The 26,674-nt window shown below is 24.4% G+C and overlaps 1 protein-coding gene across 1 annotated transcript; it reads right to left on the bottom strand.

Moving 5' to 3' along the window:
- Positions 1-6,992: 6,992 nt before the first annotated feature.
- LOC145843256 (adhesion G-protein coupled receptor G2-like) lies at positions 6,993-23,475 on the bottom strand. Its single transcript, XM_082950719.1, has 7 exons — positions 23,470-23,475; positions 21,109-21,218; positions 20,853-20,979; positions 20,165-20,424; positions 13,791-13,968; positions 9,154-9,303; positions 6,993-7,103 (listed from the first exon to the last, which is right to left on the bottom strand). The coding sequence occupies exons 1-7, from the start codon at positions 23,473-23,475 to the stop codon at positions 6,993-6,995; spliced, it is 942 nt and encodes a 313-aa protein (XP_082806845.1).
- Between the last annotated feature and the right edge of the window lie 3,199 nt (positions 23,476-26,674).

The following is a 26,674-nucleotide window of genomic DNA, read 5'->3' on the forward strand; positions in this document are numbered from 1 at the left end:
AATTAAAACAGTATATCATATTAATTTTATACATAAGCTCTTTCTTTTATAACAAAAATAAAGTTCTTTAGCTTAATGCTTTAAAAAAAAAACTTAAAAGTACAAAAAAAAATTTTCTGTGATTTTAAGTTTTAATTAACATTTTTGTTTATTGACTATAATTTTTGTATCATGTGTTTAAAAAAAATACATAATTTCTTCAAGGTACCACAAATTTAAATGTTTCAACATCTTAATATATTTATAAAAGTTTTTAAATTTTAAATTTTAAAAATTTTCAGGAAAAGTTCTTTGAAATATTAATGATATGGTTATACTTAATAAAAAAAAAAACAAATTAATATCAAAATGTTAAAAAATATATTCATCCTCCTATGATCTTAAAAATCAATTTTTTTTTCTTTTATTTCTCATTAACAACAATTTTTAATGGGCCATAATAATTTTGGTTAAATTCAATCTATAAAAATAGAACAATTAAACCAACGCCAGGCTTTAAAAACAAGTTTGTTGTTAATGAAAAATTGTTTTTAAATTTTTAAATGTAGTTAAAATTTAATAATATATATTATTTTTATAAATAAAATTTTCAATATAATGGTGAAACTATTTTTCATCCTTGTTATTAGTGCAACATAAACCTTGGCAAATTATTAATTTTTAATTTAAATTAACTTATTTTTAAACTACATTTTAAAATCTAGAACAGTTCTATTTATTAGAGAAAAGATTAAACATTGCATGTAACATATTGAGGTGAAAATTTTACCCTTATTTATGTAAAAATATTAAAAGACAGCTATTCTACAATATACTATAAATAATTAAACTTAACTATGAAATTCACCTCTTTTATAATTTTTTTTTTAATATAAACAGTTTTGAAAAGTTATAAACAGGTAAATTATACACATAAACTTATTACCCAAAACACTAAACCTAGTGTTAAATTAAAATGAAATAATTCATTCACCTAAAAAAAACAATTAAATTTTAAAATATTCTAGATAAACTTATGTGTATTATCATTGTTTTACTAAGAAATGCTACAGATTATCAAACTGCATACAAAAACTGCTTGTTCAAGTAGGGTAGTTTTAGAATATTTTAATAGAAACATTTAGCAGTTTTGTAAAGGATATTTATTTAATTTTACAAGATGAAGGCATTGATAATTAAGTAATTTTGTAAAATTCTTGGAAATTTTTTCAATTTTAATCACATTTTAAAGAATTTTAATTAACCTTTTACCATTCAAAGACTTGTTTTTAAATATAAGGAATTTAGTAAATTTAAACTGACAAAATCTGGTATTTTTTTTTAATTTAGTCAAATTTCCTGACTGTTTTCAAAAAAAGATTTACTTTACTATTCCTGTTACTTGTTTTTATTTTTGCTTTCCCTGAGTTTTCTGACTTTTCCTGACCTTGTTGCAAGTCTGCTTAATTTACAAAACTAGTTGTAAAAACCTTGAGTTGTATACTAAAACTTTCAAATATAAGTATTTTTTTAATAAATTACCTAATTATAATAAAAAAAGACTCAATGAATTTGCCATATCAAAAATTTAAAATAGAATTCATCTAAGCAAATAGTAGTTTCAAGTTTGTTAATAAAAATATTTAATTATTTTAATAAAAGGAATTAATAAAGCTTTCAATTTTATATTTCATCTTATCAATAATTATAAAACTAGTAGTAAATATTTTACCCTTATTTATGTAAAAAATATTTAAAAACAACTATTCTACAATAAGCTATAAATAATTAAACTTAACCATGAAATTCACCTCTTTTATAATTTATTTAAAAAATTTAAACAATTTTGAAAAAATTGTAATGAGGTAAATTATAAACATAAACTTATTACCCAAAACACTAAACCTAGTGTTTAATTAGAATGAAATTATTTATTTACTTAAACAAAAAACAATTCAATTCTAAAGTATGCTAGATAAACTCTTGTGTATTATCATTGTTTTACTAAAAAATGCTACAGATTATCATACTGCCTACAAAAACTGTCTGTTCAAGTAGGGTAGTTTAAGAAAATTTTAATAGAAACATTTTGCAGTTTTATAAAGGATATTCATTTAATTTTACAAGATGAAGGCATTGATAATTAAGTAATTTTGTAAAATTCTTGGAAATTTTTTCAATTTTAATCACACTTTAAAGAATTTTAATTAATTCTTTACCATTCAAAGACTTGTTTTTGAATATAAGGAATTCAGTAAATTTAAACTGACAAAATCTGGTACTTTTTAATATTTAGTTAAACTTCCTGACTGTTAAAAAAAAAACCTTACTATTCTTGTTATTTGTCTTTTTTTTTCTGCTTTTCCTGAGTTTTCTGACTTTTCCTGACCTTGTTTCAACTCTGCTTAATTTACAAAACTAGTTGTAAAAACCTTGAATTGTACACTAAAACTTTCAGGTATAATTTTTTTTTAGATAAATTACCTAATTATAATAATAAAAGACTCAATAAATTTGCCACATTAAAAATTAAAAATTTTAAATAGATTTCTACTTAGCAAATAGTAGTTTCAAGTTTGTAAACAAAAATAATAAATTATATTCAAATAACTTTTAAGTGAAATCTATGTCTTAATAAAATAATTTATAATGAATCTTAAAAAATTATAATAATCAAACTTTATTTTCAAGTTTAAAAATTCAAATAATTTGATAAAAGTAGGATATAAGAAAAAAAAAATGTGTCTATTTCATCTAATTTTTGGAAAAAAAATCAAATAATAAATTAACTTAACATCAATTAGTTCCAAAGCTACAATGTTTTTAGTTTATTAACCATTTAAATAAGTGGAAGATACTTTTCTTTAATTTTTCTAACCAAACATTACCTACAACTATAAGGTTAAAAGGTAGTTATGATTAAATTAACAATAAAGTGACTAAAATTAACCTTATGAAAATAAAAAACATAAACTTACATTTAAGGCATTCATATTTATAAAAACAATATGCTTTTAAATATGTTGGTGTAATTGAATATATGAAACTTTTATGTTCTCAACTTGTAAAATACAGCTTTTTCTTTCATAAGAAATTTTAATTCTATTTCCGGGGATTTTATTTTTTTATTCTACTGCGGGGATTTTGTGCTCTGCGATTTAACATCTCTGAGCACGGCTACCTTTTAACGTTTTGTCCAGGACTGCCTTAAGTAATTAAGATTAAACTTATTAATTAATCTTACAAATTAAAATAATCCATTAATAATCACAAGTTTAACTATACTTTTCATGTCAATTATATAGACCGTATTTAATTAGTTTCTTGTGGTATGAATAAGTAAAATACTACTAGACTCTAATTCTAAATTCAGTTCAATTAATCAAAATAGAATTACTAAATGTTGCAGCAAAAAATTCGAAATTTAATTTTACAATTTCTTCTTAAGACAGCTTAAACCGAACTAAAAACAATTGGTATAAAGTATTAGGTTTTCCTTACAATAGCCGCTGCCTCTTCAGCCTAAGGATTCACTAAAAAGTTAGTACTTACTTATCATTGCCACTGAAATTTCTGTAATCAATGTAAAATATTTTATTGTATTAATTTATGTATATAGTGTTTTTTTTACTATAAGAGCTTTTTTCAGTATGGTAAGTCGGTCAGTAGTCTATATTTTATATAAACTTTGTATGCGCTACATAAAGCTCCGCCATTATTTTTTACTGAATAGTTTGACTTTATGGTATTTAACCGGATGAAGGGTTTATTCTAAAGTAAATCATTTGTCTTACCTTTTTTAGAAGTATCAAAAGTTTTTATATATTTATTAGAGTAGCTAGTATAATAAGAATGAAACAGAACAATTTTTGTTTGTTGCATAACTAATAGCACATAAATTAATGCTTATTAATAAATGCAATACACGACTGTGCGAACCGTTTTTTTAAATTAGATAAACAAAATTAAAAATAGTTTTGTTTGCTAATTAGGAATAAAAGTATTTGCTATTAAGTTATTTTTTTAAGAAATTTAAAAAAGATAAATATTTTTTTGTGTTTAACAGAGATATCCTACGCTACAGCTAACTTACCTTCATTGATTTTTTCTTAAACTTAAGCTAGTTTTTTGAGTTTAAATGAGATTGAATTGATCAAGTTTAATATATTTTGTAAATTGCATACTAAAGTTTATGTTTATAGTTTATTGACTTTAAGAAATAAGTAAAAATACTAATCTTGCTGCTAGTTGAACTCTAGTTTTTAACTTTTATTTGAGAGATAAAATTTGAAATTTAAGCCTTTTATAGTCCACTACGATTATGCTTTTAGTGACTAAAATATAATTGAAGGATCCATTAAGTTAGTGGTTTATTGAAAAAACGAAAAATTGTTCAAAATGTTTTGGTTCAAGGACCTGGATACGCAAAAAGACCTCTCAGTCATCGAGTTGCATACCTAACTTAATCAAAATTATAATGAGCTACAAATGAAAAAAATACAAAAACTTTAAAGTCTTGAATTAAATTGCGGAAAATTATTTTAGTAATCTCAGACTTTAATTACTTATGCTAGTTTTTTATCGCCTCAAAGAATAGCAACCCTGCCTTAAATCATTGTAAAATAAATTATAAACAGTACAAGAAAAAAATTACACAAAAAAAGTTAGATCAATTCTTGTATTGTAACTATTGGATAAATTATGAAAATATCTAAAAATAAACAAATTTAAATATTTTTTGTATGTAAGCCAATTTAGGTATTCAAAGAAAACTAGATATTTTTTTTAAAGGTGTTATAACTATTTATAAACTATATCATAAAATAATTATAATTAAAAATAACAAAGCAAAGTATCTTATCTCTCTAATAGACAGATATTAAACTGTATCCATGGTGTATGACTAAACAATTTTTTGTACACCAGGTCCTTGGACAAAAAATTTTTTGGGTGTTTATTTTTTGTCATTTAATAAACAATTTTTAATAACTTTTAGTACTAGAATGATGATGAACATTATTTGCTTTTCTGTATCCGTTCCTTGTCATGGATTAAAAGTTATTTTTTTTAAGAATTAATAAAAACATTAACTAATGATTATTTATCGGCTTTGAGTTGAACAAACCTACCAGCTACATGACAAAAAGTTTAAGAGAAAAATCCTTTTTAAAAATAGCTTTTGAAGTCATTTTTGCATAAAACTGTTTAAAAAACTGTCCTAGTTTTAGTATAAATAATCGACAAAAAGAAGTTATTAAAATTTATGATAAACCCTGTTAGAAAGTATTTATCAATTTAGCTTTTATAAAGCGATTGTACAATTTTGTTTATATCAGACAAAGACTTTAACATTTAAAAACTAATAAATGTTATCGGGTAGATACAAAATTACTTTAATTAATGCTTTCAGAATAACTAATAATATTTTTAGTTTATAGCAAAATATATGCCAATTGCTCCTACCAAAGTTTGACAGCTAATTTTTTAAATCGTGTGTGCTTTAAACTACTGTATAGAAATGTTTAAGAATGTTAATGAAAGTTTATTCTAAAAAAACCTAATTTGCTAAAATATTTTTAAACTAGTTAAATTAAGTTTACTTATATCGATTAATAATCGTGTGATTAGTACTAATAACTTGTACAATACAATATGATAATTTTGTTTATAAAATATCAATGATAATCGTAAATTGATTTATTCTAGCGTCCAAGTTCGCATAGCTACTATAAAAGTTAAGAAACCTTGGTACAGGAAACTTATTTTAATAAAAAAAAAGAAGTATATGTACAACTGATAAGAGTGTCATATATAAAACTTATTACTGTAAAAGCTTTCATATTATATCTCTTAATGAGATAAATATTTTTAAAAGCCTAAAAATTACTAACTTGTTCTACTTTAAGCATTTCAAAAATTTTCATAGTTTCAGTTTATATCTAGATAACTTTAAAGTACAAAAAATATGCAACCTATGTTTTTAGTAAAAGTTTTAATAGTTGTTCAAATTTTTTTTTTGTTTTTGCAAACCTTTTAATATTAAAAAAAATCAATTAATTGATTTTTTTTCTGAAAAATTAAGAATCTAAGTTAAATAAAAACTTATTTTAAATTAAATTATTAATGAATTTGATAAAAAAACTATCAACTAAAAAAGATATGAAACTAATAACAAACTTGATTACGATCATAATTAGATAAAGTAAATTATTTATTTTTATTATTCACTTTAAACTATTGCTTAATTCAGAGTATGGAAATTTTTTAGTAGTATTAGTAGATTGTACCAATAAAGATAGAACAGTAAAACACATATTTATCTTATAAAAAAATCAGATAATCACAAATACACTTCTTTAGACTTTAATTAAATTAAATTGTTTTATTTTTTAAGACATAAATGTTTAATTTAGACCTTAAAACCGTTCTATCATACGATAATAAATATTATAGTTTCATATATATAATAATACAATAAGTATTGTGAAGGTTGTAAGTGTTGTAGAAACAACTCTTAAAAAGGTAAAACAAAAACAGCATACTTTTTGATTAATTTATTTTACTCCATAATGTTTTATGTAGATAAAAACTGAACAAAAAAGCTAAAGCGGATAAGTCTTAGAAAATATAAAACTTTTTGAAAATATTGTAAGTTTATTTACTGCAGTGTAATTAAACTATTTATTTAATTAAAGTACTAGAAAAATTCTAGAAAAAGTTAAAAAAAACTGATTAAAAACTATTAAAAGGCAAGAAAAAGACATAATAAACAAACAATAAAGACTTTTACAGAATATATAAAACAAAAAAAAAATTTAGCAGCAATAAAATTTATAAAATTGAGAAAATAAATTAAAACTTGCTTTTGTTGTTTCAGTCAGTAAAATTTCCTATGTTAAAACAATAACGTCATACAGAAACAAAATATTTAAATTCATTGGTATATTAAATAAATAAAAGCAAGCTGATGAATTACTAGTTCGTTGATTGTGAACTGGAGTTGTTGTCCCTACTCATACTACTATTAAAACTTCCTCTATTATTTCTTTCACTAATTTGTGCACCCCTTCCTTGAACCTCGAACCTATACTTTCCTCGAGCTCCCGGTTTTCTAGGACGGACAGCTAAAGAGGGGCTATTAGGATCATATGCAGCTTTAGTTATGGTTGTAATGCCGCTAGACGTATCCTTTCGTCTAGGTCCGCGCCCGAACTTTTTTTGGCCTTGCAATAAAAACTATAAATATCCATAGACCCAACAAAAAAAGCTGCTATCTAAAATGTACAATTAAAACTTTGATTTAAAAACAGTTTAATAACTTTGTATCCTTGTCCAAAACAACTTTATGCTGTTCAATAACTTGGAGAATATTTACTTTCAAAATATAAAAAATGTGTTACACATTAAAAACATAAAATTTCAAAACAGCTAGTACAGTGCTTATTTACTTATCCAGACATGTTAGGTACGGTTTTTCTGTAAACATATCCGGATAATCATTTTTCTGGATAAGTCCAAAAATTAACTTTATTCATAAAATAATATAACTGTTGTATATTATGCTACGCAAAATAAATAATAAAAACGTTATAGTAAAAATAAACAACAATTATGAATAAAATAAAATACAGTTATAAATATTAAAAAATAAATTTTAATTTAATTATTTTATTTAAGGTAGAAAATATTCAGACTTAGTAACCCTCTGCAACAATATACGTTTTTTGAGGGTCAAGCAAATTAAATTCATCATTTGTAGTTACACCTGCCCTTACTTATAATAAAAAAAAAGACTATTTTTTGTTTAAGAGAAAACATAAGTTAAATTAATTTTTTTAAACAGAAACAAACTAATCAAAATGAAAAATATGTAAACCTTAATTTAGTTTTGAACAAAACTTAAATGTAAACTTTAGTAGTATTAACATATCACAATATTTAACTAAATTACAGAATTTATAAATACACTCAAAAATTTTTACAACATGAAAGCTTAAATACCTCTATCAAACAAAAATAATATTTAAATTAAATTTTATTTTTTAATGAAACTGTCCGGATAAGTGAGCGTCCAGATAAATGAAGTCCGGATAAGTGAATAAGCACTGTATTACCGAGATAAAAAAACAAACTGATAGTTTCAACAATTTTGTAGCTTTGTATAATAAAGTATTTAATTTTCCTATAAGGTTTACACAAAGTAAAAATTTAAAAACAAGAATTTAACTTTTTTAAGTTTTAAAAAGTTATAAAAATCATGCTTAGTATACATAAAACTTCTTTAGTATTTTAGTGTTGTTTTTATTTTCTCCATAAAATATTTTTTGATCAAATTTTTGTTATAGATTTTTTTTTATACACAATTTTTTTTAATATAAACGAATTATATTAATTGTAGTATTCAAAGAATCCTAAATTAACTCAAAACAAAATTTTTAAGTGATGGGAATTTTTCGCACCCCTTAACAATAATAGAACATGTCGTCACTGTTGCATAACATTAAAAATCTTAATGTGCGAGAGTTTATTAAGTTTATTTAAAATACTTTTTTGATCAAGTAAGTTATCTTAAGTTAGATTTTCTTGCTTTATTACTTCTATGTAAAAACATTTAATTTATTGTATTAAGAGTAATTTAAATAAATTTAGAATATAGTTTTTTAGCTAAAATTTAATTGGAGTATTGGATCTAATACTTTTATATTTATTGTGTTCAAGTTGAACGGTTTGTATAACTAAATAAAATTATGAAAGGGTCACTTTTTAAGTTCTAGACATCATACGAACTATTTTATATAAACAAGTTGTATTTGTTTAAAGCTTAATAGTATTTAAAAAGTATATATTTGAAGTTTAAGTCACTGTTATTATGGTAGTAATTAGTATTACTGTAGTTTTAGATAAATTTATCTTTATACAGCGTGCGTAAAGTGTAAAAACAGACTAAGCTTAAATGGTAAAATAAAAGAAAAGATAGCAATCCAATTTCAAAACAAAAACCAAATTACGTTGAGTATAAAAAATAAAAACATGCTAACTAAAAATTTTTTTTTTAATTCTTAACTTTTGATTGAATAAGGAGTTACAATATTTTATATTAATTTTATATTTTTAGAGAGTGTTAGAAAATGAAAAAATTATCACATTTATCAAAATTAAAGTTTTCAAAAAAACCTGCAAGCTGTTGAAAAGTACAAATATGTAAGAGAGAACTCTTGTGACGATTCCGTCTGGAAATGGTTGTATATTTATAAAAATACCAACTATCCATGTTGGACCACTTAATAACAATATTGAAAGCGCATTTATGACGTGCTGTTTAGCCTAAAATATGTTTATATAAAAGTTACAACTGAAGAAGCTTGTTATACTTAAGTTATACAATTTATTTATCATTTTACTAAAAATAGTTTTAATATTACCTGAAGTACTTAAAAGTTATACACCTGTAGAAAATATTTATTAAATTTTGCTCGAAAGTGTATTAATCCATAGTACAAATACTTTTTCATTGACTTGCTTATCATTTTTATACTAAGAACTGAAATACTTCTCCTTATTTTTCTATATATTTTGCCTAATTAAGTAGCATTATCTCAAGAAAATTGTAGAGTATTTTGTCAAATGCTAGATTTAACTAGTAAACTTAACCGTTAAAAAGAAATTTATCTTAAAGAACGTACAGCGGCGAGATAATGGAATTAATCAATATATAAGTGATTTGTATTTAAAGACTATTTAAAAGTACCTTTTTATTAACTTGCTGCGTTCTAAAATATTGAATTTCTACCATTTGCTTAAAAGAAAAGTTTTATTCTAAAACTCAAGCTGTTTGGAACAAATAAATAAAATATCCTAGACAAGACTTTAAGAGGTATCCAAGAGGTTAAGACTCGATAACCAAAATGTTTTTTCGTGTACCAAGTCCTGAGACCAAATATTTTGAGCGTCTTTTTTGACGTTTATAAACTAATAATACATAACATTTATTAAGTACTTAATTTCTAGTTTTAAACTCTAACAGTTAACTATTTTTTTATTTTGTATTAACTACAAATGTAATTAAGGTAGAATAAATATAAGCTCAACTTTAGAACTTTATTACTTATATGGATGCCATACTAAATAGTAAAATTGAAATAAAAAACTTATATGTTAGATATGAGAAAAGCATAACTATAAAATTGTAAAATAAAAATTAGTTGTAAAGAACGAACACAAATAGTACAAAAGTTAAAAATTAAAACCTTTTTTTGAAATGTTTGAGTTTTATAAAACATATGCCGTCAGTAATTAATTATAGTTATGTTACTTTAACTAGGAAAAAGAGTATTATTAAACAATAATTTTCTAATAATTAGATAAAATTAGACATATGATTATGATAAATAAATATAGAAAAAATAGTTCAACAAAAGCAAAAAAAAAAACGTTACATAGGAATAGTACACATTTTGCCATTTAAACTATTCTGTTAAAATATACTGTATATGCTTTACTATACTATGTATTTATTTAATTGAAATCGTTTAAAGTTAGTCCATAATTAAACACCTTTTTTTCAAAAAATATTAATCCACGTAAATTGTAATCAGACGTTAAACAAAATATTAGCACAGAAATGTTTTGCATATAACAAAGCTTTCCAATTATATTTTTATAAAAGTAAACTTGACACGAATCAAAAAGATGAACAACTTTTATTTAAAAGTTAGCTTGACAACGTTGATAAATAGTAAAGTTAGAAAAGTTTTTATTAGAAAAATTAAGAACTGGTTAGATTATTAAACTTGTAAAAAAAAACGTTAAGTTTTAAACTAAACCTAAACTAAAAAATATACAACTTTTTATAAGCAACGAAAGCAAACTAAATTTACGTTTTATTTAATACTTATCACTACGATTTTATTGATAGGTTTATACACAGGTAATATAAGTTTTTTCAAATAAGAGAGCAGTAAATTCTGTGAAATTAAAGTTTGTGGTTAATTTTCTTAAAGTAAGGGTATTAATATGTTTTATGTAACATTGTTTATTTGGTTTTGAGACTAAATCGAAAAGTATAAGTATTAGGAATTTACTTAATATACATAAAACAATTTGTAACAGGGTTTCCCAAACTTAATTTCATAGTCACCACTTTTCTAAAAACTAAAAAATAATTGCCCCTTTTCATTACAAGCGCTAGAATATTTAACGTAAGTTTAAAATATCGGATCAATTATGCATGAAACCTTTTTTCTACTCTTTCATTACAAACCCCAAAATGTACAATGTAAGTTTCAAATAATGTTGTAACAAAATCGCCCATTGTTATTAAATTGTGTTTTAGTTTTCTGTTATTTTTCTGTGTTGGTGGTTAATAATTTAATTTATATTGAGTTGATGTTGATTATAAGCTGGTTTTTGCACAAGTTTTGTACATATTATTGTTTCTCATTGCTGTAATTAATTCATTGAAAAGATTAAACTATTTGTAACTCTGAAGCTCTTGTACTTAATTCTTTAAAAAATAACTTAGCTATATATATATAAAGTCCCTTAAGACAGGTCATTAGGGTTACAATGTAAGTTTTAAATCTTCCGTCAATTATACCTTAAGTCTATTCTTTATCTTCAAATAACCTAAGAATATCTAGTGTAAATTTATTATTAGTTGTCGCATTACTAGTTATCGCCACCTAATCCTGCCCAAAATTTCGAAATAGATTCTCTTTCGCCTCCTTACTAGGTATTGTCCCCGAATTACTTAAATCGCCCTTTTTGGGTATCCTTGCTTTTAAAAGAAAAATTTAGCTAAGCTTTTTTTAGTTAGCTATTTGTTATAGTCAATTAAAAAAATAGTTTAAATAACAAAAATTGCGGTTTTTACATCATTTTCTTAATTTAAATGTTCACTAACGGAAAAAAACAACACTTATACAACTTTTAGAGCAAACAACTATTATTGTTAAAGCTATTCTTTCAGGTAGATACCACTGCATTCAGTATCAAAAGCTAACTTACCTGTCTTGATAAAAACTTTTTTAACCAAGTCTTTTGTGACAAAGAACTTAAAAAGTTATATTATTAATCTACATGTAATTATTGATTTGTTTACCTTAGACGAATAAAGTTTCATAATTATCCTTAAAGTATTAAAAGCGTCGGTACGCTGTTTAGTACCTACGACTTAATAGTTAAAAAGACAGACTGTTTCACAAAGTAAAATTATCTACTACAGAAATTAAGAAAACAAAAATTATACTATTTTTTAATTAAAATAAAAATAAATGCTGTAGTAACATAGTTCTCTTAAGAGCTATATACTAACAACTTTTGAAAATATAAACGAATTTGTTTATTAGACTTTGTAACAAAATTGGAAAGTTTGAACTTTTAAAAAACAATAACTTTATAATACAAAATTGGTTTGTTGTTTACAAAACCTTTAACTAAACTTTTGTATATAATAATTTAACTATATAAGATAAGTAAAAACAACTTTTAAGAAAAGCATATATTTTTAAAACCAAGAAGGTAAAAATTTTTTGGTTTGTTCAAAAAAAGTGTAGGTTATAAAAATCAAAAATGATTAATTTCCTTCTAAGTAGTCTGCTAAAAGATACTGATACTTTAAGTTTGTTTAGTAATAAAGTAATTAAATCGCTAATAACTGATCAAAATGTATACAATATTAAAGTGAAAACTGTTAGCTGGTAAGAGATATGTTTTAAATCAGCGGTATTAAACTGAGCCTATAACTTTTTCAACGCAAGTTTTATTAACCAGAAAATCTTCTGAAAACGGTTTAAACAATTTTAAAACATATTTTCCTTAAAATCTACAACTCTTAATAAAACTTTAGTTGAAAAACCTACCTTAATCTTATCAAATTATTAAAAGTCATACCTCAATACTAAACCAAAATACTTCTAAAAATTCTGCTCAATGCTAAATACCGTTTTTTAAAACAAATCAAAATTCTAACTTTAAAAGAGCAAAATATCTTAATAGTTCTAAAAGTAGTTATTAGTATTTTTACTACAATTTAAGTAAACAGCTCTAATATATATATATAAATTGTTATAGTTTAAAATATTTATCAAAAATTTAATCTTGTAAAAACTTGAGAGTTAGCAATTAGAGCCTTTTTTAAATATGCAAAAGTAGACGCTTGATAGACGTACCAAATAGTAATGATATACTTAAAATTAACGTCATTAAACAGCTAAAAGTAACTGATACTTAACAAATTGCTTTGCTATTAATACACATACTACACTTAAAACTTTTGGTGTTAAAAATGTGTCTAGTTTATTGATATATCAATATGTAGGAGATGTTTTTTATCGTAACTGACTGCTTACCAATTTATAGTAGTAAACTATTTCATTTCCTGTCAAATTAAAGTTGTAAGGTTTCCAGCAAACAATAAATAAATAAAAAGTTATAAAGCTTCTTTATGGTTTGATTAAATAGGTTGCACGACGATTAAAAATCTGATATTTCAAATTTCAGTATTTAAAATCTATTATTTAAAAAAGTTAAAAACTTTTAACATTAATAAATTTTATATAATTACAATTTATCTATTTGAATGAGTATGTTTTTCACCATCGTAATCTTTATTCATCGGCCCTTCGAATATGATTTTATTTTAATAGTTTAAAGTAATTATATGAGGTATGGGCCCTTAAATATCTTTATGAGAATTAGAATTATCAGAATTTGATTTCCCATATACTCTTCTAATTAATATGAAAATGCATATTTTTAATTCTTAATTTTTAATATCTATTTATAGCTTAAAATAGTTGTAAAATTTTAACCTTTATATGGCGACTACTGTTCCTTAAGCTTGAAGAAGAACGTCCTCCTTTTGCATTAGCCATTCGTTTGCAAGTTACATTATAAACAACTAAACTGAACAAGACAGTGTTTACAAGCAATATAGTACCTAGTGGTACGAGGACTGCATAGATAAAACCTTCACCAACAAGGAAACATCTTTATAAATAAAGTTATTTTTTTAATAACAAACTTTAGTTTTAAATTTAAATTAAAAAGTAAATTTTGTTAAAAATGACTGTAGTACGTCAAGTTTTAAATAAATACTAAATAAGTTTAGTATAATATATTTAAAATCTTCCAAGACATACAAAAGGCTTATTGCAGATATTATTTTAGATTATCAGAAGCCTTTAATATAATATTTAAAGGGCTTGCTTAAGCATGTACTAGTTAAATTATTTACAAAAATATTGTTATATGCTTGATGATATTGATGTACATTAATAAAAGGCATAAAGATAAGTATTTAAACTCAAAAAATCAATGAAAATTAGTTAGTTATTATTCTAGTTATTAGTTTATATAGAAAGAGACTGGTATCTTTAAAGAACGCCAGCCAATAAAAAAAATAGATAAACTTAAGTTGATAAATAAAACTGATAAACTAAACTATTTGGTTAAAAGTTACAATAAATATAGTTTATACTGTATCGTATAAAAATATTCTTAAAAACTAGTTGTATTAAAGTGAAATAAAAATTTCAAACTTAATTGTATAGTAAAATAAAATTTTTGACTGTTTTTTAAAATCCGCACAAACTCTTAAACTGTAATTATTTCAAAAATTATTGTTTTGTTTTACTTAAAATATTTAATTGAGGTTATACTTTTTTTTGAGAAATGTTATTCAATTCTACTTAACTTTAATTTCTTATTTTTTATAAGTTTTATTTTTCACAATAAAAGTAAAGCCTAAGTTAATAAATAAAGTGTTTTGAAATTTTAAAATAATTTTTGTTTCATACAATTCAAGGGTATACTAACATTTCTCACCCACGCTCCATTCCCACCCGCACGATTCCCACCCGATTAATTCCCACCTGATCAATTCCCACCCGAACCATCTCCCACCCGAGTCAAATCCCACACGATAAATTCCTACTCGATCAAATCCCACCCGGACGATTCCCACTCAAGTTGTTCTACATTTTTGCATGGGTCTTTGTTTTTTTATTGCACGGCGTCATTTTCGTACGAGCTTCATTTTTGCACGAAGCGTCACTTTTGGACGAGTATCCACTTTTGCATGACATCACTTTTATACAAGTCGTTACTTTTCACAGTTAAAAGCTTTGTCAATATAAAACTATATTTAAAATAAATTAAACTAAGTTGAGTTTAAAACTCATTAACCTTTTATTAATCAAATAAATCTAAAACTTTAGTTTCTATTTTATGAAAACTTAAATTTATTGAAAAAAAAGTAAAATAAACTTTAGAAATGTTTATCGCTTAGTAAAATTTATTTTTATGTTAAATATACAAAAAGTAGAAAAAAAAATCATAAAATATTTTCTTGTTTAATTTTTCTATGTTTTTTAATATAAATAAGTTTAAAGATGACTTAGACTTGGCATAAAGTCAAAAATACGACATAAAAAACATAGATGCACAAAAACACGCACGAACCAAGGTTTTTAATAATAATGTTAAATTATATTCTTTTAAGTTTAGTTGTACAAATGTCAAGAGTCTTTTAATTTTTTCTAATTATAAATTATTTTTTAGTAAAGGTAAACAGCAGTTTGGTAATTTTATTTGTTTTTAGCTAGTTATAACTGTAATACTTTTTGTACTTTTTATTTTATAAAATGTTTAACTTATCATTACAGATTAAAAATTACTTGAACTCGTATGTTAATAAACTTTGCAACTTTTTTAGACTTAATCTAAAGTTACTATTGCATGTTAGTATTTTAACATAAAAGTAAAGTTTAGTCTAAAAAGTAATATTTTTTTTCCTTAGTTATCTTATATTTGGACGTATAAGTTAAACGAAAAGAAAATATATTTTTAACTTTGGTGTACAGAAAGAAAATTTTTATAGGATGTTATTTAAATTTTCAATCAAATTTTAGTTTAAAAAGGAAAGTAAATCTAATTAGAACTTTGTGTCATCGTTCACACAAAATTTGTTCCCCAGAATTACTTCTAAGTGAAATCAAACAGGTCAAGTTACTATTAAACAAAAACGGTTACCCACAAGAGTTAGTTAACAAAACAATTCATTTACATTCGAAAAATTTAGACATAATAAAGACAATAGGACCAGAAAAATGTGTAGTTACTTTAAAAGTTCCATTCATTAGTAAAAGCTCAGAGATGTTGGAAAAAAAAAGGACAATTAATAAGAAATACTTATTATGCAGCAAACCCTAGAATTGTTTTCACCTCTAAGCCACTATTAACATCAAGTGGTAAGTATCCAGTATCAAACTTAAATAAAAGTACGGTAATCTACCAATACAGCTGCTGTTGTAAAGCAAGTTATATTGGATTAGCGACAAGACATCTAGGGAATATAATAAAAGAGCATGTACAAAAAGTGTAGAGAATTTTTGCTTTTTAGATAAGAAAGATGGTATACCGGTCAAGGTTATAAATGCATCTAAACGTTCATCTATTGCAGAATATTTAGTAAATGATTCAACTTGTGAAAACAGTTATAATATAAATAGATTTAAAATTATTAAAACTTGTAGTAATGTTTTCGATTTGATTAAATTAGAAGCCATTTGTATTTTGTTAAGGAAACCTGTTTTACGTAAGCAAAAAGATTTTGACTATAGTGTTTCGTTATTTTCGTAATACTTTATAAGGATTGTTTTCATTTTATTTATGTTTAGTTTTACTATAGATCAATTATAACGTCAGTGAACTTAATTGATTTTTAGTTTTACTAATTGCTTCTGTCTTTTATTAATCTCTTGATTACTTTATGATTACTTGGTTACGAGATTAGTTTGTAAAATCTTATTACTTGTTAGCTTTGTACTCTACTGATGAGATTTGCTCGAAATATATTTAATGTTTTTGAAAATGTGTGTCTTGTGTAACTTAATGTATAATTACTGGTCACTTGTGTTCCAATATTTAAAAAGTAGTTTAAAGTATTTTAGTTTATAACTGTTTGCCCCGTATCGTGTGTAAAAGAAGTTTTAAGCAATAAAATAAATAAATTACTATTTTATATCATAATTTTTACCAAGATTCGTGTGTAAATATGTTATAAATTTTTGTCATAATAGCTGTATGTCTTACAAAAAATCTATATAGTAATCTATCGTACAACTTAGAAATTATTTGTTGTAAAATGTATTATTGGTTCTTGTTCTAGTGTGTCTTTTAATTTGTTTTCTGTTTTACAAGAAAGTTGATGTAAGTTTTAAACTGTTCATACTTAAAAATAATAAAAAAAAGCATTAAAACTGATAGGCTTAAACTATTTAATTATAGTTATATTTATTTTTTGAACTATTTTAGCAAGTAGTAATCTTTAAAATTGAAATTAAAAATAAGTAAAAATATGGTATAAATATTGTAGATTGAATTTCAATTGAAATATGTTTTTTTTTTTGCCAGCAGTTAACTTGAATTAAAAAGTTATAATGTTATCAGACTCTTTTTGAAACAGTATTAACAGCTTATAATTAAGTGTGGATACCCGGACCTGGTAAGATAAAAACAATGAATATCAAAGTAAAAGTAGAAAAAATAGTCAAAAAAAAAACAACACTTAAATTAAGTATTTTGTTTCCTGAATCGTCCGTACTTTTATAGTAATAAGTTTAATTTATTTTTTTTCTCTACTTAAAAAAGTTTTGAACTGACTTTTATTTATATTTAGTTTTATTTTAACTTTATATATAACTTATTTAAATTTTTTATATTTAAGTTTAGTTTTACACTAACACGTAGTTAATGTTTAAACAGGTAAAATTTACATTTAATACAATTTTAGTTTAATTTTTTTAATAAATGTATTCAAATAATTTTCGTCAGCTTAGTTTTATAAAATTTTGACAAAAAGTCAGCCGTCCAAAAGTGACGACTGGCGCAAAATATGTTATCAGTAAAAAAATTATGCCATGCAAACAGAAAGCTTTGTGCAAAGTTCAATCAAAAAAATAGATAACCCGTGGAAAAGTGACAGCTATGTAAAAATAACTCTCCGTACAAAAGTGATGCTGTGTAAAAGTGACGTGTGAAATTTATTGGGCGGGAATTGATCTGTCGGGAATCTAACTGTGTGCGCGCGTTGGAACTGAGTGGACCCCAAATTCAAGATACAAAATCGAACAGGAAAAATGTCAACATTTTAAGTATATTGCAAACACTTTATTTTAAATTTAAATTTAAGTTATATTTACAAAGCTAAAAGTTAATGAAGGGTAACTTTTTAATAAGCGAGCTAGATTTCCTGGACAAGTAATTTTGTTGGCCGGGCGTGCTAAAAAAAGTAATGCAGGTTGCGTAAATAAAAATATTAACTAACAAGAGAAAACTCTTGAAAATCAATAACATAAAGTAATTAACATTTATTATTAGCTAATATTTTTCAAAACCAAACTAAGAGAACACTTTAAGTATTTAAAAAAACTCGTTTTCATTTGTATACAACAAGTTGTTTTTAAGCTACGTCTCGTTACAGGTTTTTTGGAGCGTATGATCTAGTCCATACGTTGGACATCCTTAATTTATAAGCATACCATAGTATCAAGTCATATTTCAAAAAAAAAACTAATAAAGTATTAATAAAGAAAGCAGAAACATATTTTATACAGCGGTTTTCTTAGAGGAAGAAATAGTTAAGATAACGGCGAAAATAACTTATACATAAATAACTCTTGCTTTAAAACTTTTTGTTTTCAAAAAATTTTATGGTCACCTTCTTAAATTAGAGACTTCTACTTCATATATTATATAGAGATAGAGATTATATATAGAGAAGATGATTTAGCTTTTATAAGTTTTACTCAAATTTATAGGTTATTGATCAATTTTATATTGTTTAGATAGAAAGCTTACAATATGTACTTTAAGAAACTTTTTAGTTTAAAGTTTAATCATACTGATTCATGAGTTTATTTATAACAATACAAACAATTAGTTTGTTATATATAATATAAAGCATTCCAAGTGTAACATTTTAAAACAAATTTTTAGTTGAAGTTAATTAAATATTTTTAATTGCTACGTATTTTAATTTGGAAAACTACTAGTATCGTTTTTCTACTTTAAAAGCAAATTTATTAATAAACAATAAAAGTTTTTAACTAAATATAAAACTTAGTTAACTATGCAAAGAATAGTGGTGGGCAACGTACGGCCCGCGGAGTGAAAATAACCGGCCTCCTGACGTTTTTTAATTTCAATTGAACCCGGCCGAACAAGATCAATATTACAAAAATTGTTCCAATAAATTAAAAAATATTAATGTAATACTCCAACTAAGGGTTGCTAAAAATAGATGATTCCAAATACTTAATAAAATATTTGTATGCTTTAGCTTAAACTGTTACGCTCGAGTAATTTTTAGTAAACGAATCAATTAGTATTTACAAATTAGTATTAGTTCGGCCCAGGGTTCTAATAGATATAGAATTCTGAATACTTAATAAACAGCTAAAATGTCATACTTAAGAAATTTTTGTCAATTAATAGAGTTCGAACTAGTGATTAACCGGATCCATAAATTATCATCCGGCCGGATCCAAGTATTTTTTTAAATTAGGTCCCAGCAAAATCTGGATCTAGTTTTAATATTAGTATCCGGCCAGATTCGAATAATATTTTCAAATGAGGATCCGACCGGATCTGCATCTAAAAAGGCATTACCCGGTCGGATTCGTACACTGGATCCGGTAAATTACTAATTTGAAATGCTCCGTCCCGCCAAGGAATAATTTTTTTTCGAATCCGTCCCGCCGATTAAAAACTTTTACCGCACCTACAGTACAACATAAACCAAGCTTTTAATTATCTATAGACTTTTGGTAGCAGAAAAAGAATTTAGGTTTGTTTATAGTTTCTAATCTTTTTCTGGTGTTGCTTTTGTGAAGACTATTTAAAGTAGTAACTTTATTATCTACATGTTTCTACAACCATCTTTGATTAAAATTTTATAATAATAGTAAGTGAAAGTTTTAAAATAAACTAAAACTTTTAACAAATAATTAGTTCAGTTTAAAGAGAAATTAAACTTTTTTTAATCACTTTAGGTCAGTTGTATATATGGCTGTTTTAAATTCCTAAAGCTACAAAAATCTTAAATTGTTATCATAATAGTTTATTCAAAATGATTTGAATATTAAGCTTTATTTGTTTGTGAAAAAAAAAAAAAAAAATTTACTTAGTAGTTAAAGATTCAAACTCAGGATAAATTTTCCAATCAAATTCTTCGGTACTAGGCGAATTGTTTTTCAATATAATATGTGCACTCAATGTAGCTTTTGTTAGCAGAAAAGGAAATCCCCATCCTACGACTGCTATTTTTTCTACATAAGACTGTACATTGCTCCAAACTTTGACAAAAAGTAAATACATATCCACTACTTCAACAAACATCCATGCAAATGATGCAGTTAAAAAGTATTGCATAAAGAAGCCGCTCTATTAATTTTTATTGCGGTTATAAAAAACTTATTTTTTAAATATTTAGCTACACTAAACTTAAAAGCAAAAGAAAAATATATACAAGTGTTTGTGATCTAACACTAATATAACTAAATAGCTAAATATTTTTACTTTAAAAAAATGTATCAATGGTCATAAATTTAGTTGATCGCGACACTTATATAGACCGTGACAATTTATTAAAGTAGCATATTAAGAATAAATAAAATTAAATAATTTTTATTAAGTAAGCTTTATTTAGTAAATGGAAAATAAATGTTAAGTTTATTTTGATAAAAATTAAATTAACAACAGCATATACAAAAAAGTTCAGATCTAAACTATCTTGTTACGTTTTTGAAAAACAATTATTTTCTATCCAATAAATAATAAAATAAAAATTTTGAAGTTTGTGATTAACTTACTGCAATACATTGTTTCTGATTTGATGGAAAACTAGCTGCAAGTCCAAAAGCATATGTTATATACATTCCCAACAGAGCAACACAAAAATGAACTAAAATCTTTTTAGACTTGAAAGCTCTTAGCGTTCTAATAAATAATATTATCTATTTAGATATTTTAATTAAAAAAAATTGCTACCTTTATTTAAAGTTTTATTCAAGACTATTGAAAAAACTCTACTATTATTTAGATAATAGTTTTCAAAAAGTTACTAACCGAAACCCTAAGTATGTAGATATTGTAAGAAGTAGACCAATAACTAAAATTGCAGTACCAGCGTAACTCATATATTCAAGAATATAATCGTGAGTAACTGTATCGATATCCTACACATGTAAAATGTACTATTTTATTAAAAAAAATAACATACACTACAATCAGAAAAATTAGTTCTAAGTAAAACATGTGTTTTTTCTTATATGGAGCAGTGTCGAAGTTGATTAGATTTACTCAGTGTTTGTATAATCTAAAGTATTAATTTTCTTACTATAAATGCAAGTTAGTGGAGAAGATTATTCTTTGTTAAGCTTAAATGTGATAAAAAAACTCTTATCATAGTAACCAAAGAGACAAATTTTATTTTAAATTAACTTGTCATTCAATTTCGTATTATAATTTTTTTTTTTAACAGATTATAAAAATACGATACGCTTGCAACTACTAAATGGGATAGCTGTCAAATTTGCATGAGCGTACAAAATTACACGAGGGGACAAAATTGTACAAGTGCACAAAGTTGCACGAAAATACTTTTGCACGAGGGGATAAAATTGCACGAAGAAAAATTTGCACAAAAGGTCACATTTGCACGAAGACGCTTTTGCACGAGCAGACAATTTTGCACGGAGATATTTGTACAAGAGTTGAATTTTTTATTATGTATATTTAATTTTTTTTTAACTTAATATATATTTTATTACGGATTTTTTTCTTTCACTGTTATCCCTAATCCTTACTCTCGGTCAATAACTAATTTTATTATTTTTACATTTTTTTTTTTTTTTTTACTATCACTGTTACCCCTGACCCTTACCCTCGTTGGTAGCTTTTTTTTTATTTTTTAGTAATTTAGTTTTTTTTACTTCTTTTTATACCAATTTTTATTTGTTATTTTTATTTTTTTTTCACTATCACTGTTACCATACCCCTAACCCTCGGTCAGTAACTTTATTTTATTTAATTTTTTATTAAATTTATCTTTTAGTTTGTTTTTTACTCTCGTGCAAACATGTAACTCGTGCAAAATTGACCCCTGGTGCAAATTTGTCTTCGTGCAAAATTATCTTCGTGCAATTTTGTACTTTTGTGCAATTTTGTTTTCGTGAAATTTATTAACCTCGTGCACTTTTGTCTTCGTGCAATTTTGACCCGTTCCCTACTAAATTCCAGTTGATTCCTGGTATAGATATTTTGAAATAACCAGAGAAATTAAACAAAAAGTTTCAAATTTCAGTATAAAAAGTTTACGGAACCTAAATTTTTTATTGGTTTTATTCAAAAGTTTCTAAATTTTATACTTTTAAAGCTTTTAAAATTCAACAACTATTATAAAAAATCAGTCTTAAAAATTAGTAAAAGAAGCTGAATTCTATAGTAGTATGTTTAATTTAAGAAGTAAAAAACGCTTTCACATGCACAAGCTTATAGTAATTGAGCTGAATATTGTTCACTATAACAAAACTCAGAAAACACGCCAGTTTGTTTTACGTAATTATTTTTAGAAACGTGTTCTACTTTTCTCAAAATAATTTTATTTCTTTAAATACATAATAAGTTCCTAATAATGAAATATAAAAAGTTTAAGTTAACATCTATTGTTGTGTTCTGATAAAATGTCTAAAAAAATAATCTTAGTCAAGCTGAACATTAGCCGTTAAGCAGCTGACACTTTATTCTTACTTATTTTGTAGATTTAAAGGGCTTCTAAAAAGTAAAATCATAATTATGAAATTCATTGAAGTACTTATTAAGTAATGTTTACAATAAAAAAGAAAGCTAAAAATATTTGTTGGAAATAATAAGGACTACCAGTTTATATTGCGTTTATTAAATGGTAAAAACTCTGAAAAACCCCAAGAGTTCTCTATATCTTTAGAGTTAATCCCGTTTGTCAAAACAAGGTTAAAAAAATTCAAAACACTTCCCTCTACCTTCACGGAATTAAGTCGGACAAAATTATAAAAACACTGGAGTCTGGTTATCCAAACGGTTGGAATTCTTATAAAGAACAGTGCAAAAAAGCATGCTTCGGTCAAAAAGACATCTTACGCACTAACAATTGCTCTTGTAAGGCATCTAATGTTTTAACAACAGAGCTTTCAAAAGGTAACAGCTACTGTTGTGTTGATGGTGAATGTAAGAAATTGTCATTTGTTTTTGTTGTGGGCAAGGGAAAAGCGAATGTGTTCCGTGATCGAAGTGTTAAAAGAATACGTTTATCGGGAGGAGGATATCATGAAAAACCTGTCGACTATGATAAAAATACATTGAAATCAGACAGTAGAGGTTGTTCTATTTATTCCGGTTCTTTTAGTAATCCTGAAAATAAGATTGAGACACCTTCAGTAGGAATGGTACCTGCATATCTAATTGTATTCAATAAATAGTATATATAAGTAGTTAAAAAGTTTCTTTTTCATACCAGACCAAAATCAGGTATTAAATTTTATAAGATTGTTATAAATTTAAAACTAATAAAGCTCGTTCTTAGTACACTACAGAGGTTTTATTTTTTTGTAAGTTGATAAACTAATATTATTCTGAATTTATAACCTGGTAAAAGTAAAAGTTTATCTTTTTTTTGAGAAAATATAGATAGTTATATATTTATTTTTCTTATAATTTATTTCTATTAAAGTCGTTTGGTCTAACAATTGTTAATTATACAAAAATTATTGTTTTTTAATATTTTCATTTGTGCTAATAAAACCTTTTCTAATATAACTTTATAATTTTATACACATATATTAAACTAGATTTATTTAAACTAATCATTTCTACAATATGATTTCTTGTAGCCAACACTTCTTGGTTCTTACAATCTTAATCTTTTAATAACCTAGCTTTTTAACATTTCTAACAAGTTTTCCTAGAGAAAGATTATCTTAATGTTTTATTTTATATATTTAAATTTTTAATATTTTTCTACTAATAAATTTTTCCTAAGTTTGCTTTATTTATTATTAGTTTTTATCAAGCCTAAAAATTAAAGAAAGCATAAACGTAACTTTACAATGCATATAAAAAAATAACCAAAATATTTTTTGATTTGTAAGTTTATTTTTTTAGACTGAATATTTGTTTTAATTTTATTTATACTTAGATTTGCTATTTACAAACCTCTAATCTTACTCTAATCTTATTAAAAAATAATAACTTTACTTGTTCATGTTGTTAAAATTTTATAAAAAATGGTCAATATATTTTGAAATGTAAGCACAGTTAAGTTCTATACTACAAAACAATTTATTAAAAAAAAACAATGTTTTTTGATTCTAAACTACAAAAAGTGAAGTTCATAGAAAGACATTTGTTTTTCAAAACTAAGTTTTTACAACTTTTTTTTTAGATATTTAAACTGTATCTAAAACACAGTGATCTTATGTGATTGTACAACTTTAAAGCAGAAGTTTATTTTAATTTATCATACCGTTTATGAAAATTCAACCTGTCTAGTAGTTTTTAAAACTGATTAATTAAATGACGTAACAATGCTTAAGGTTATTGCTTAGTTCTACGATAATTTAACTTATATTTTATTATACATTGTTATCAAAAAACTGAATGAGAATTTAATCGTTCATCAGAAAAGTAAAACTGTTGTTTCAGGAAAAAAAAAACGTACCATTTCATTAAAATGCATACATACCTAAAGAACTTAAATGAGCAAAAGTTATACACCAAGACTGTTTACTAGTACTACTTCTTGATAAAAAGAAAATAATTAAAAAACTAGCAAGATATCTATATTTCGTATTTTAACAGTAATTTAGTAAATAACTTAAAAAATTATTTCTTTTAAACCAATTATACCAAAAACTTTGTAAATATACATAAACAAAAGATGTAATAGTTTTTTTTTGTTATATTGACATACAGTTAAAATATTATAGAACTTGCCACAGTCTAGGCTAGATCAAAGTCATCAGAATCCAATTGACAAACTCAAGCAAAAAAATATATTCCTATGTGTAGTAATTGTCGGTATAATCGTAAAACAAAAAAAAAACATGACGTTTTAACCTATCTATACCTTAGGCATTCAAATGTTCATATTTGGAAATATTTTATCAGATTATTTAGAAGATAGAAAAACAGTAATAAACTAAAAGGATATTGTTTATGTTTTCCTAAAAAGTAATAATTCATACACAAAATAGTTTTTGTATTCTTATTATCAGACGAATCAAAAAAAAAATATTTAATGTTCTAAGTTACCCATTTAAGTAAATGCAAAGATTATTATCTTTATAACTAAGTTTAACATATAAGTTTTGACGAATTTAAGACTTTTTAAGTTCTTTAAAAAGATACCTTTGGTACGTGAACTTCTGTAATATCGTTAATCTCAATGTAATTTTGAAAACCCTGCTAATGTGTTTACAATCAATTATCTATTTAAGATAAAGTTGGTCAGCTAACGGTCTGCGGGCCATCCGGCTCCCGAGTTGAAAATGAACGAAACTTATGTGGAGCTCAGCCGGCAAAAGGAAAAGTGCAGACCGAGAGCATCAAAGTCTTACCTGGTGAACCTAATTTTAAAACTCACTCCTTGTAGTGCCGATTTAAAATGCAGACCAAAAAAAAAAGGCTAAGACAATTCACGGTAAACTTTAAATTTAAGTTTTACATAGCATAGAAAAGATTTCATGAGTTTAGTCGAAATAAATCGCAAAATCAAGTTATTTTTGTACTTTAAATGTAATTGATATGTTTAGGCACGCAAAAGACTAAACTTTTCCACATCTAAACCGCCGACTGAAACTTTAAACTTTAGATTACACTGCAACTAGAGTCTCTAATTTTGCTACATTTGGTAAATGTTAGTTTTAAATTTTTACGATTTGTTGCGAACAAAAAAGTAGTCGTTGCGGCTAATAAACTAAAAAAGTCAGTCTGATTTGCATATTTGCTGAGTTATCTAAAAAAAGTTTTTAATTTTATTTTTAACATTAAAACCTTATTTTTTATTGTTTTTAATCTGTTTGGATTAGGTTTGTTAGGAATAAGGTTTTAAATATATCAATATTTAGCTTAATATACTTTATAGATAAAAAAAACAACTAAGGATTCGAGTGAAGAAGTGTTTCTCCCGCATCAGTTTAAAAAAAAAAAGCATTCGTGTAAATCTAACAAGATTGAGTTTTACTAGCGTAAGACTTTTTTTATACAATGCTGCTCGCAAGCAATTTTTTTTGAAAATTTTCTTGTAAAAGGCTGCCGACTTCTGTTTTATAAACAGAACTACTTAAAAAAAATATAAAAAAATATTTAGGAATGACGTAAAAAAAAGGTTTTTTAACTTCTAAAATGTTTTTAAATAATTTATAACAAGTTAAAGCCACTTCAAAACTTAACTTGATGTTTTAAAACAAGATGACTATCTGGTCTTAAAATTATTTTCTTATTAGATAATAAATTTTATTGTATACATTTTATGAATTAACGTTTTTAAATGCCTTATCAATTTTTGCAAGTTACCAAATGCTATATCCTTGTTCAAATTTATTTAATTAATTTAACTACTATGGATGTTAATTTGAGTATGCTAAATATTCTAGAG

This window comes from Thalia democratica, chromosome 8 (genome assembly GCF_965202585.1).
Source record: "Thalia democratica chromosome 8, ktThaDemo2.hap1.1, whole genome shotgun sequence".
NCBI classification, from domain to species: Eukaryota; Metazoa; Chordata; class Thaliacea; order Salpida; family Salpidae; genus Thalia; species Thalia democratica.

Excerpts from the sequence above, each read along its gene's own strand:
- LOC145843256 (XM_082950719.1), bottom strand. Across the intron at positions 20,980-21,108 it reads TCTACATACTTAGGGTTTCG|AACGCTAAGAGCTTTCAAGT; the intron begins GTTAGTAACTTT and ends ATTATTTATTAG. Across the intron at positions 7,104-9,153 it reads TACTTTTCAACAGCTTGCAG|CTGTCCGTCCTAGAAAACCG; the intron begins GTTTTTTTGAAA and ends GCCCCTCTTTAG.